The 13,762-nt window shown below is 44.4% G+C and overlaps 1 protein-coding gene across 1 annotated transcript; it reads right to left on the bottom strand.

Annotated features, from left to right (window-relative positions):
- Positions 1 to 170: 170 nt before the first annotated feature.
- On the bottom strand, positions 171 to 11,773 carry LOC102712041 (pyrophosphate-energized vacuolar membrane proton pump-like). The gene is made up of 14 exons (XM_040519992.1): positions 11,546 to 11,773; positions 10,491 to 10,963; positions 9,936 to 10,381; positions 9,772 to 9,860; positions 9,448 to 9,677; positions 9,197 to 9,358; positions 6,020 to 6,369; positions 3,317 to 3,891; positions 2,386 to 2,765; positions 2,203 to 2,289; positions 1,517 to 1,847; positions 1,015 to 1,425; positions 846 to 905; positions 171 to 535 (listed from the first exon to the last, which is right to left on the bottom strand). The coding sequence occupies exons 1-14, from the start codon at positions 11,771 to 11,773 to the stop codon at positions 335 to 337; spliced, it is 4,023 nt and encodes a 1,340-aa protein (XP_040375926.1). The 3' UTR covers positions 171 to 334.
- Between the last annotated feature and the right edge of the window lie 1,989 nt (positions 11,774 to 13,762).

The raw sequence follows: 13,762 nt of genomic DNA, 5'->3' as shown, positions 1-13,762 counted from the left end.
GCCGTTAAATACACTATTTATAATATAGCACGTAATGAAGAAATGTTGATAGAATCCTAATGACGATGACATTTATTAGACAATTTTGTTTGTATGATGACATTTTGTAGAATTTGTGCTTATCGATAACATTTCTTAGAATATAGTGCTTGTCAATGGTATTCGTTAGATTTTTTCTTTTTTCTTTTTGGGTTTGGTTTTGGTGAGGAACTCTCGGTTTGTTGCTAGCCTGAATAAATACGGACGACTGAAATGATTTGTCATATAACATTGTTCGTTCTCTATGACCATATAGACGTGCGTATGCGAGTGCTACAAACTGTTCTTTCTCCGTTCACCTGAATATCAATCCTCCATGAGCAGCGAAGAAGGGCGCGAAGACGAGAGACTCCACGGCCATGAGCTTGATCAGGATGTTGAGCGACGGCCCGGATGTGTCCTTGAGCGGGTCGCCGATCGTGTCGCCGATCACCGCCGCCTTGTGAGCTTCCGATCCCTTGGGACCCAGCGACTTGGCATGGTCCGATGCACCTGCCTGCATTTTGCCCGATTGGGGACAACAAACAACAACAAAAAAGGTACAATTTTAGATGCAAATATCTCGATAAATACGTGCATTCAAAATACTTCAATTGAATAGAATTACTATGCATACGGTCCATTTGTACGATCTATGTATGACTAGAATTAATCAACGACTACCGTGCATATCAATGGTCACTCCTTTGATTTATTTATGTTTAGGTGTTTCTAGTTGTACCTAAATCATACAACACGGTCGTATGTACAGCAGTCCCAAACACTCTTGAGAAGTGACTGAAGTTGACGGTGATCAGCTTACGAACCTCGATATATTTCTTGGCGTTGTCCCAGGCTCCACCACTGTTGGAAGCAGATATGGCGACCTACGTAGAACCAAAAAAGAGGAGACCAAAACGTAACAAAGTTCAGTTCAGTGTCAATGCACTAGGGAAGAGTGCACTGTCTTGGTAGCGAGTATACACAGTAACGTGCCTGCACGCCGGAGACGAGGGCGCCGGCGAGGAGGCCGGCGAGCGTCTGGACGCCGAAGAAGGTGCCGGCGAGCAGCGGCGCCAGCAGCACGAGCGCCCCGGGGGGCATCATCTCCCTGAGCGACGCGTCGGTGGAGATGCCGACGCACCTGGCATAGTCCGGCGTGGCGAGCCCCTCCGCCAGCCCCGGGACGGCGGCGAACTGCCGGCGCACCTCCTCCACCATCTTCAGCGCCGCGCTGCCGACGCTCCTCATCGTCATCGCCGAGAACCAGTAGGGGAGCATCGCGCCGACGATCAGCCCCACGAACACCTTGGGGCTCAGCACGTTGATCGCCGTCAGCCCCGCCCGGCTCACGAACGCGCCGAACAGCGCCAGCGACACCAGCGCCGCCGATCCGATGGCGAACCCCTGCACAAAAATTGAAACGTGATCACGATCAAATTGATTCAGGCATCTTGATCACAAAAAAAGAAAGGCTTGCTGCGTCGTCGTCGTCTACCTTGCCGATTGCAGCGGTGGTGTTTCCGGCGGCGTCCAGGGCGTCGGTTCTTTGCCGGATCCGGTGGCTCATGCAGGCCATCTCGGCGATCCCGCCGGCGTTGTCGCTTATCGGCCCGTAGGCGTCGATGGTGAGCCCGGTGGCGACCGTGCTGAGCATCCCAAGCGCGGCGACGGCAATGCCATAGATGGAGGCAAGCGTGAAGCTGACATAGATGGAGACGGCCATGGCGAACACCGGCACGATGACCGACTTGTACCCGAGGGCGAGCCCGAAGATGACGTTCGTCGCCGCGCCGGTCCGGCAGGAGTCGGCGACGTCCCTCACCGGGCTGCATTACCAAAATTGGGCGGAGTCAACAACTGTAAAACTTTAATAACATTGTACGATACGAAGAGCTTTTTTATTATCTTTATTTTTAGTTTAAAATTTTAGTATATTGTATCTTAAGATAAGAGAATTTTATACTAAAATTTTTAGTACTTCAGCGTACTTATCAAGCATGGAAAAAAACCTTTCAACGAAAGGCTTTTTTACACCTTACTTAATGTATATTGTATCTCGAGATACTAAATTTTTATGTTAAAAAATATGATACCTTAAAGGTGTTTTACAAGAATGTTAGAAAAGCCCGTAGAAGGTTGGTACATTTCCACTGTAGAAAATCCGGCACGCTCCGAAATTACCTGTAAGCGTTGCTGGTGAAGTACTCGGTGGTGAACCCGATCGCGAGACCTGCCCAAAGCCCGATCGCGACGCAGAAGAACAGATGCCTGACACATCCATCGCCCATTTCCAAATGTTGAAACTATGCAAAAACAAAAAAAATGGAGCAAGGTGGTGTCGGAGACACGGCTGGGGCGCCTTACCAGTTCTTGACCCGCTTCACCTCTCCGAAGTCGAACATGGTGAACTCGGTGGGGAGGGCGGCGAAGGTGACGGCGAGGGCGGCGACGGTCATCAGCGCGGTGGAGATGAGCAGCTGCAGCTTCAGCGCCGGCGCGACGGCGCCGTCGGTCTTGACCCTGTGGAAGTCGGTGGCGAAGAGCGTGGTGATGAGGCAGGCGATGAGGCCGGCCGAGCTGATCAGCAGAGGGTAGGCCACCGCCGCGAAGTCGTGGTCGGCGCCGAACGACGAGATGGACGCGACGAACAGCGCCGCGCAGGTGGACTCGGCGTAGGAGCCGAACAGGTCGGAGCCCATCCCGGCGATGTCGCCGACGTTGTCGCCCACGTTGTCAGCGATCACCTACAGCAACAAATCACAATGCACATACCTTTAAAACAAATTTACTAATTTAACGACCACATTTTCTGTGTTAATAATCTTTTCTTTTCTTCAATAGTGTTTCTACCCCCTCAATTTCATCACATTATAAATTATTTTGAGTTTGTCACAAGGTAAATATTATTCACGTGAGCTTTTTTTAACATCTTTGAAAAATTATCTCGATATACCATATTTTTCAATATAAAACTTTGGTATCTTATGATACAATGTAGTAGCTTGAGTTATCATAATTTTGCATTAAAATTTTTGATACCTTATGATACTTTTCAAGGACGGTAAAAAAACTCTACTAACATATACATCAAATGAGTTTCACCAAATCCACATATTTTTAAAATATATCTATAGTGTTGAAACTATTGCTATATTTTTTTTATAAACTTGATTAAATTCGAAGAGATTTGAATTAAGACAAATCCATAGTTACTTATAATAGGGAGTAACAATTAAAAATCTTTTAGACCAACTGATTGGCACATGAAACTCAAACTCAGGAGAGTGCTACTCACCGCGGGGTTTCTTGGGTCATCCTCGGGGATGTTCCTCTCGACTTTTCCGACAAGGTCCGCGCCGACATCCGCCGCCTTGGTGTAGATCCCGCCTCCGACCCTCCCAAACAGCGCCACCGACGACCCGCCGAGCCCGTAGCCGGTGATCGACTCGTACAGCCCTTCCCAGTCGTCGCCGTAGTAGAGGCCGAACAGCTTGACGGCGGCGTAGAGCACCAGGAGGGCCATGGACGCCAGGAGGAACCCGATGACGGCGCCCGCCCGGAACGCGGCGGCGAACGCCTCGCCGACGCCCCGCCTCGCCTCCAGGGTGGTCCTCGCGTTCGCCGCCGTGGCGACCCGCATGCCGGCGAAGCCCGACGCGGCGGAGGTGGCGGCGCCGAGGAGGAAGGCGGCGGTGCTGAACGCCGCGTTGGCCAGCGCCGGCTTGCAGGTCCTGCCCCTGGTGTACTGGCAGGGCCGGCTGTCCGTGCTGAACCGGTGGACGGAGCCCAGGAAGAGGAAGATGATCACGGCGAACACGGCGGTGAAGGCGGCGAGGTACTTGTATTGCGTGAGCAAGAACGAGTTTGCTCCTGCAAACATGAAACATTTGTCACGGTTAATTGTTAAAAAAAAAAGAGAACGATCAGGCATGGATTAGTTGGTTCGAATTGGCACGTAAATCTATTGGAAAATGGTGCCTTTAAGAGTGTTTTATTCACTTCATTTTCGTATGTATATTCGGCACCATTGAACATACATAAAGACTCTTAGAAAGCCACCTTTTGTCCCAGGCGACAAGAGAGAGAGTGTGTGTTATATATCCCCATTATCAGAGCATGGATGTTCAGTCAAGATGGTATATTTTTCAAAAATTTAGTCCACAACCCCATTTGTGTTGGTGTTTAAATAAGTATTAAGCAAGGAACATAGCAATATTGGAAAAGATCTTGGTTGAAGCAGAGGAGAAAAGCTAGTTTCTTGGACTTGTTTTACTTTGCTTTGCTCAAGTGCTAAACATTACATTGATCATTGGGCAGCAGCAACACATCTAATACATAACTATCTATTTATAAGCTTTGCTAGCGATATACATGAAAGGTTCTTGAACTCAGCTAGTAATAGGACATGCATGAGAATACTAGAAGTCACAGACCATAGTACATTGATGATTATTGATATAGTACAGAATTTTCACAGAATTTTTTAAACTTTTTATCATATTTTACTGGTTGAGTTTAATCATTCTCACAACGCAAATGGGGTTATGGACTAAATTTCTGAAAGATACACCATCTTGACTGAACATCCATGCTACAATAATAGATTTCCCTTACAAGAATTCAATATAGAATTGACACTGGGATCATACATATTCAAGGCTCCTTTGGAATGCAGCATTTTAGAAACATGAGAATAGGAAGAGAAACATAAGATTGAGATGTTATGTATAAGCAAATCCCGTGGGATGCAAAACATATGAATTTGCAAGATATTGTGTTTGGATAATTCCTATAAAAATAACACAAGAATTTGGGTTGCTTCTAGAGATAGAGAAGATGATAAAGGGGGAAGAAGCGTTGGAATTCTTAAAGAAAAATTAAAATGAGGTTAGTGCTCATGTGCAAAATTCCTATGGAATTGGGGCATAGGATTGCAATCCAAAGGAATTTAGCTAGCTTCAATCCTATATTCCAAACAATCTAATTAGAAAAAAAAATACTTAGGATTAGAATCCTTTGAAATTTATATGAAAATCCTCCATTCCAAAGGAGCCCTCAATGGGGAGCTGTAGGGATAAGTATGTACTGTGCATGCACGGTTTCTCCTTAAATATTTTTCATTGTACTAAATATAGAAATTCAAATTTAAGAACAAACTAGTGGGAATGGCTATACTGATTGTGTTTCGATTCTAGGCTGCTAGCAACATACTAATACTACCAGACTAACTAATAGCGGGTCATACAAGACAACAAGGTCAAATAATTCAAAAAAAAAAGGGTCTTGTGCTTCTTATCTAAGAAAACGGAAAGACCTCTTCCAAAGGAAACGGAGAAGAAACTGGAGGCACAAGACTAGTAGCAGGGGGCGTGTTTTCACAACCTGTGCTAATTACTAAGTCAAAGCTTTGACCAGATGACACCTTTGCTTCGGCCTGGCTAATTGCAAGATCATGGATGACTTCATCTTCATATCTTACGAAATAGAAAGTTGCACAGCAATTAGATCTAATCTTATCAAGCTTAATTTTATTGCTAGACACAGTGTAGAAACTGTAATATGCATCGAGTAAAAAAAAAGATTTGCCTGAACTTAACAGAATTGAATCATATTTAATCTTCACATCTCTTTCTGATATTATCCCTAAAAGGAGATATATTTTTCTTATATCTAAAGTTCTAAACATAGATATACATATACGTAGGAAAAACATGCCATGATCTGGATTTCAAGCATGAAAAATAGGAAGAAGGCGTCAAACTGTTAGCAGCTTTTGTTCTTGAGAGATCAAATTCCACTTCTAACGCGCTTATTAGCACAGGAAAACAATAATGAAAATAAAAATCTTCCAGGAATATGGAAAAGGATTGCTGTTTTAGCACAGCAAACCAAGCGAAGAAAAGTTGACAGAGCCCAAATGCCGAACGGCAAGACCGATTCTACCGAAGAACTCCGGGCTCAGCGCTGATCGACAGGGGAGATATTTGATCAAACTCACCGACCGAAATGGCGTTCTGGATCTCGGCGCACCTCACCACGGCCGCGGCGCCGTCGCGGTCCCCGTCGCCCTCCTCCTCGTCGCCGTACCCGTCGACGGCGACGTCGGCCTCGCCCTCCGGCCGGAACACGGGCGCCGCCGCCTGGACGCCGTTCCTGGCCGCCGCCGTCGTGGCGTAGGGGACCTTGGTCCGGCACACGACGAACCACTGCCAGGCCGCGAACGCAATGCCGACCACCGCGCAAGCCGGTATCACGGCGTCCGCCGCGGAGCCGGCCATCGAATTCGTACGCGTCGCCAACCGCCCCGGCGATCGAGGGCGACGGCAGAAGAGAGAGATGGAGAGCCGCCTAGGTTTTTGGTTTGAACGTGGTGACAGCGGGCCACATATATATACTGCGGCGGTATAGTTGGTTGGGTTGATCAAACGACATATTTAAAATAAAAATTAATTCATGAATAAAAAATTTATATATATATATATATATATATGTATTTTTGACGATCTAAATTCTAACGTTGGAAAATAAACTTCGGTAAAAAAAATAAAAATCAACTCTAAATTTAAAGTTAAAATTTAAAATTTAAAATTATAATCATAAACAGAAATGAAAAGACACGTTGATTGAGTGTTTTAAGGGAGAGAGACAAATCACAGCAGCAACTACCCTCGTGTACGTGTTCAAATTATATTGTCTTTGTGGGAGTGACCAAATGATTAGGTTTAAACTAAACAAAATATACGTGCAAGTAGGAGTAGAAATACCGTTGTTCAAGCACATTAGGGCTTGTTTGGCATAACTTCACTCTAACATTTTTAACACTAGTCCAAATTTTTCCTGCCAAACGCGCTCTAGAAACTCTGAATCTAAAAAAAATCATAGCGTTGGAGGCCAACTCCACATTTTTCCTAGAGCTACTCAAGGGGTGCTCCAAAAACCAATCTTATCAACCTAAACATGGAGTTGAGGGATAATTACCACCCACCAATACCACCCATTACACACGTACCCCTTCGCAAAAAAAAACCCGACTCCCCTCCATGCCGGTACTGTTCACAGGTACTGTTTATTGTGAACAGTAGTGCCGTTGCACCTCCCTATCCGCCCAACCCTAGGACGCCGCCGCCCCTTCCGTTGTCAGTGGCCCTCCATGGATGGCGGAATGGGTCTCCCCAATCTTCGTGATCCCTCCAATATAAGTACTTGATATAATAAAAGAGCAAAAAAGTCATATCTCATCAAGCTCTCCTTTTCCTAGAGCTAGATATACGAATTTGCCAAACATGTACTCAGAATCCTAGATTTGCTAATCGTAGAGTTGCGAATCCTGAATTTGCTGATCCTGAAGTTGATTTTCAAGAATTGGAGTACTCCCAAATAGACCCTTAATCTCTATTACTTTACTTAAAAGTTGGGTCGTGCAAAGCATGAGCACCGCGTCCCAAGAAACCAACTCATTGGTTACAAAATATTGCTCCCCTTTTCCTATGATACGTATGTGAAGTCCATTTTCAGTCTCATGCATGTTACAAAGTAGGTATGTGCTTCTATTTTCTTTGTGTCAGTATGTTGTAATGTACGGGTATATTACTAGTAGTATATATTGCCTCCGTTTTAGACCGTAAGACTTTCTAGTTTTACTTAGATTCATCCATGTCTTAATGTATATGTTATATATATATATGTCTAGATTCATTAGCACACATATGAATCTAGGTAAGACCAGAAAGTCTTATAATCTGAAACGTAGAGAATATTACATAAAAGTGAAGTCGTCGGTCCTGTTTCCTCCACACACACATTTTAAAAAAGGAATAAAAGAGTAATTGTTTAAAAGTGAAGCACACCTCCCCAACATTACCAAGTCATTCTTTAGAAAATCTGCTCCGCACTACTCGAAAAAGCATTATCGCAAGTGGCCGAAAATGATCTTCTCAGGCGGGGCGGCCGTCCGCCTGTACGAATAGGACTGTGAAGATCACCGATCTTCGCAGGCGGTGCGGCCATCCGCCCGCGAAGATAATTTTCGCAGGCGGGCGTTGGCTAGTCTGGTCCGCCTGAGAAAATAGAAAACTGCCGCCTGCGAAGATAGGTAGAAATTTTTTATATTTAATAATAATTTGCCCGTTAATAGATATTCTTGCAGGTAGACTATTATGTACATATATTAGAAGATTATCAAGCATTTGGTATTGAGAAATTTACATATATTGCAGAACTCAAAAGTGTTTCCAAAATATATATATTACAATATTTTTGTACATTGTTACTTCAAATACGCCATCTAGTAACATTATGGCATAGCATTGTTCCACTCCAGAAGATTCTTAAATTCGTCACTTGTCACTAGGAAACCCTTTGGGTCAAATAAATGTCCTTTCACATGACAGCACTCACGGTGGATGATGTGACATAGATCACGCTGGACATTTGTGATGCCTATATTGTCAAAGCTTGTTCGATATTCTAATCTTGGCAACTGCATGCATTGAAGATAAACATTATATTAGTACCATAAATATGTGAAGCTGTCTAATAGTACATAGTATAGAGACCTACATCCTCTGCGTTAGTCCTGTACCTCCCACTAACCCTAAAAAATTCACATGTGTAATACCCGCAAAGGACAAACCCTCTAGGTTGCTTGTGACACTTCAAAACATATCATAGAAAAAATAGTTAAAATTTTCAATTAGTGAATGTATATTGAAATACATTAAGTGAGTGGAGTCTTATCGGCCAATAGGTACGTACTAGCATCTTCTCCCTTGGTCGGGTCTGTTCTCCACCCTTAAACTTGTAGTATTGGTACACATTGTATGGATGTCGTACCGTTTCACGTTAAGGAGTATATTTATTTATAATACATTCATATAAAAATACAAGAGTCATAATCACTTACTATTGTAAGATTGTTAGAAATTCTTTGTATTGTTGGTGTCTGTAATCGAGAGGGTCCAAGACTACCACGGTTCCATCTTTAGGGTGGATGAGTAAATAGATATAATGATCGCTACATATTAACAACAGTATAGTTAGTACCAGATAAATAAGACACTGTAGAAGAAAAATGTACCGGACTTACTTAAAATTATAAGCGGCCATGACAACTCTCTTATCTTGAAAGTGCAAGAAGGCTCGTCCAATGTATTGTGCGACAATAATCAATTTCTACTGGTGCAAGCCCTTCTTGTATTCAGCTATTTGTTTTGGAGTCTTGCACTTTAGCTGGTCTGACCCTGGTGCTAGCCTCACGGTATGTTGTGCTTTACAAATTTGAGTTGGATCCAAGAAGCCGATAGGTTCTTTTTTCTTCTTAGCATCCATGTATTGCATCCTACAAAAGAAATTGGTTAGTAACAATCACACAGATTTGTATTGTACATATTTTTAAGGTAATTAAGTACAACTCATACCCACATGCACCAAACAGCAACATAGTTGACGTCCATCTTGTCCCGACAATATATGGCGTGGAGATCTGCGAAATCGAGCCATGCGTAACCTTCGTCGCCGAAACAATCTGCCAGTGATCGAGCTATTATACTGCCCAAGCCTTTCTTGCTGGCTTCCATGTAGAAGGTATGTAATCTTCTCATCTCCCATGGTCCTTCGTTTAGTGCCCAATTCGGCAAGAGTGCTTTCTCGTGTTCGTACTTTTTGGGCAATCATCAGTTGGCTAGTATATTGGACCTGCTAGTTCTGCGGCCTTCTGGGAGTCATCATCTCTAAGTTTGGCACGTTCCTTACCCCTCTAAAGGTGGTTATCATGAACTTCTCCTTGTTCTCATCTTTGGACTTGGAGTCGTGGCTCCTAAGCACTCTAGGCACCTCGGAGTCTTTCGCACGAGAAGAGTCTTCAGAAATTTCTGGCTCTTTACCATCCCATTCCAATCTTGGTACTTATTCTATACATGGCCCAACTGACGCCACAATTTGCACCTCTGGTTCTGCTACTTCAATTTCCATTTGGACTTCTGGCCCTTCAATCTCTGGCCCTTCAATCTTCGGTGGCACTTCCGGCATTAGATTTTCCTTATGCATCTTGGGTTCATCCGCCTTATCATTCACCTTCCTCGGCAAAGGTATCGGAGGTTTTCGCGTGGCGTTGGTGCCCAATCCAAAGGATATGTCATTATTGTGCCAGAGAATTACAACATCGACAGCATCCCCAAGTACGGATACACCATCTACAGTAGGGAAGTCTATGTCGTATGACTCAAACCCTTCGTGCACCACTTGTGGCTGCACTTTGGCATACACATCGGTTATGGACTCTTCACCATATGTTCTCCCAGGGATAGCAATCGCTGTAGCGAACTCAAGAGTTTTCCCGGAGCGTCCAATAGGAACGTGCAATCTGCAGGGTGTATTCTCCTCGAGGTCATCAAAGGGGTAATCTGGCTTAGGTTTTTTTGGTTGCGGGGGGAGGCAAAATCATGTGCTTGACGCAGAAATCCATCATTTGCCTTTCAAAATCCGTAGCCCCTTTATCTCTAAGTTTATCCTTGTTCGCTTCATGCTTCTTGTGGGGGTCATGTTTGAACCCTTCCTTCCAACTCATCTTCGACGACACACCTCGAACCCTACCCCCATGCTCAGGATTACCCAGCACCGTACTTAGCACATCTTTCTCCCTCGTAGACTTGAAAGATCCTTCTTTCTGTGAACTGCATAACTTATTTATTTTATCGGCAACGCCCTGCAGCTCCGGATCTTCGAACGATACTTTGCCTTCATCCGTGATCTTTGGAGTTCTAGCTTTTACCCAGTTCCCTGCTCTCTCTGTCCATTCCTCCATTGGTACCAGCCACCCCGCCTTTGGTGCGTATCCCGTGGAGCCTAAGTGACGAGGAAATTTGTTCTTCTTGGCCAAAGCTGAAAACTTTAGGCTCCTTTCCATTTCTTTCGAGGATTTCTTCAACTTTAGAAAGTCGTCCCACTGATTCGGGGTTATGTTGCCATACGTCGAAAATGGTGTACGGCCCCCGTCTTCAGAAATTTATTGTTCAAGATGGTTTTCCAACCACGCCAAGACTTGGCCATTGTATGCAGTACACAATTTCTCACTGCTGCCTCTGATCCATCTGGGAACCGGAAGATTTTCTTCAACTCTTTCCATAGGACTTCCTTCTCCCCGTTCGATACATGCTCTCAGTCCTTGACTGTGATGGGAATCTTTTCCCTTGCTATTACGCCACATTGCGAACTGAATTTCGCACGTGCCGTCCTAGGGGCGAGTGGCTCTCCTTTCGGCGAAACATTTGTAACAACATGGAACCCTTCGTTCTTTTTATTCACGCTTCTCTCACCCCTCCTTTTCTTTGCCTTTGATGACTGCTCGGTTTTCTTTGAGCCGGTTGTGTCAGCTAGGACCTTGTTGTCTTTCGACGGATCCTTTTTCTTTGGCTACCGTTTCGATCGTCGTGGCGCCGTTTCCTATGAGAATGTATATATCAAAGTTTCGAATTAGCTCTGTCTAATATTTATCACAGTGATCAGTTCACATATGAAGTTCACTTACCCCTTCTTTAGGGGGAACACAGTCCTTGTCGCCTTCTTCACCGTCGCCCTTTCTGCTTCTCTTCGGGCTTGGACAAGGATCGCTTGGCGATGAGTACTCATCGTCAGCTACGTCGCTGTCGGAACTATCTTCCGGTGGGACCGTTTGTTCCGGAGCAACCACAATAGCAAAGGACGGCTCTTCCACCCCTAAACCCTTCTCTTCGGTCCCTTTAGTATTATCGGCCATCTTTTCAAACTTCTAACATAAAAAACTATATACTAAATTATAATAAACCGGCCGTATATTAAACTGTAATAAATTGTATATTAAATTATAATAAACAAGTATAAACTAAGCTGATAAATTAGTACAAACTTATTTTCTAAAAAACTAATAAGGTGACCATATACTCCACATGTTATAAATTTTTTTGACAAATTCAGATATCGTGCAAAATTTGAACATAGCCTCCTAATTTCATTGTCGTATCACTCACATTCCCAAATTCACATTCACAATTAACATATAAATTAGTACAAACAAATTAGTAATCCCTTTGTTTCATAATGTACGATGTTTGACTTTTTTGCCTCTAATAGAAATATCTTAAATTTTGAATATGACAAATGATCAAATGTTGCAACCAACAAAGTCAAACATTGTATATTATGAAACGGAGGTAGTACAAACAAAAATTAGTACAAACTAATTTGCTACATTAGTACAATCTAATTGGCTCAAAAATAAATAAGGTGACCATATCCTGCAAAAATTCACATATTCTCCCTATTTGATAATTTTGATGAAATTCACATATCCTGCAAAAATTGAACATTCCCTCCCAATTTCATTCACATATCACCGATATCCTCAAAGTCACATTCACAAATTACCCACCCCTCATTCCCATTCACACCCACATGCACACACATATAAAAAGCAAACACCCACATGCACACATGTTCGTGGACGACGACCGGCCGATCATGTCTTCGTTCGTGCGCGCGTTGGAGAGGCCGGCAGAGGCGGCGGTCGAGGGGCCGGTGGCGGTGGAGGGACGACGGCATGGTAGAGGGCCGGTGGAGGCCGGGCAGAGGCGACGGTGCGAGGGCGCCGGTCGATAGGCTAGCGGGCGGCGGTCGATGGAGGCCGGCAAAGGCAGCGGTCGACGGGCCAGCGGTGGAGGCCAGTGGCTGGGGCTACGAGGGGGAGGTGGAGACCGGTGGATGGGGCGGCGTCGGAGCTTGCGGCCGGCAGAGGTGGCGATCGACGGGCCAGCGACTGGGGCTGCGAGGGGGCGGTGGAGACCGGTGGATGGAGCGGCGTCGGAGCTTGCGCCCGTGCGAGCGGCTAGCAGAGGCGGCGGTGGAAGAGGCGGTGGAAGAGCGGCGGTGGAGGCTGGCGCATGGGGTGCGATGACGACGTTGGAGGCCGGCGGCGCGGTGGATGTTTCGGCTACGGCCGCCGGACGTCGAAGTGCGGCGGCGGAGGCCAGAGGGTGATGGCGTAGGCGGGTGACGACGGAGGACGGCGTGCGGCGGTGAAAAAATTTGGCAGCCTCACGGCGCCAAAAATTTAAGGTGCTCGAACTTGAAAATTCTAGGGCAGGGGGCGGGCGCTTATATAGGGAAAAGGTTTTCGTAGGCGGGTGGTCCGATTCACCTTTTCCTATCCGATTCGGTCTCTAGCTATGTTTCAATCAATAACTGTTATTTGCCAAAATCTGGTGTTAACAGGATGCCACTATAATTTTAGAACTATTTCAGATATGCTATTTTTGACCAAATTGCCCTTTGCACGTACCAAGAGCGTGGTGAATAACAGAGGAGCAATATGGTCCAAATTTTTGTAAAAAATACATCGAAAAGGTATGGAGTGGCATATTTCGAATAGTTCTGAAATTGTAACAACATCCTTACAATTAGTTGAATAGTAAAGACATATTTCAAAACTAGGAAATTTATAATGGCATACATCTAATTAACCCTTTAACTATAAATAATTTTTAAAATAATTAGTTTAAAAACAATAGAACAACATGTATAAATGAGCCATAAAAGTATTTAATAAAAGTAAATTTTATTTATTTTTCATATATTTATGTATATTACTTAAAAGTGGAGTTGTTCGTCCACCGCTCTACCCATGTCACGTAAAAACCATTGCTTCAAAAGTCGGAAAAAAATCAAGTGTTTTCTTTAAGAAAACTATTTCTTTTCTTTTTGGGCTTATGCA

The sequence above is a fragment of the Oryza brachyantha genome, chromosome 1, assembly GCF_000231095.2.
Source record: "Oryza brachyantha chromosome 1, ObraRS2, whole genome shotgun sequence".
Taxonomy (NCBI): Eukaryota; Viridiplantae; Streptophyta; class Magnoliopsida; order Poales; family Poaceae; genus Oryza; species Oryza brachyantha.
The sequence above is the reverse complement of the archived record's forward strand: the minus strand, read 5'-3'. Positions and strand labels throughout refer to the sequence as shown.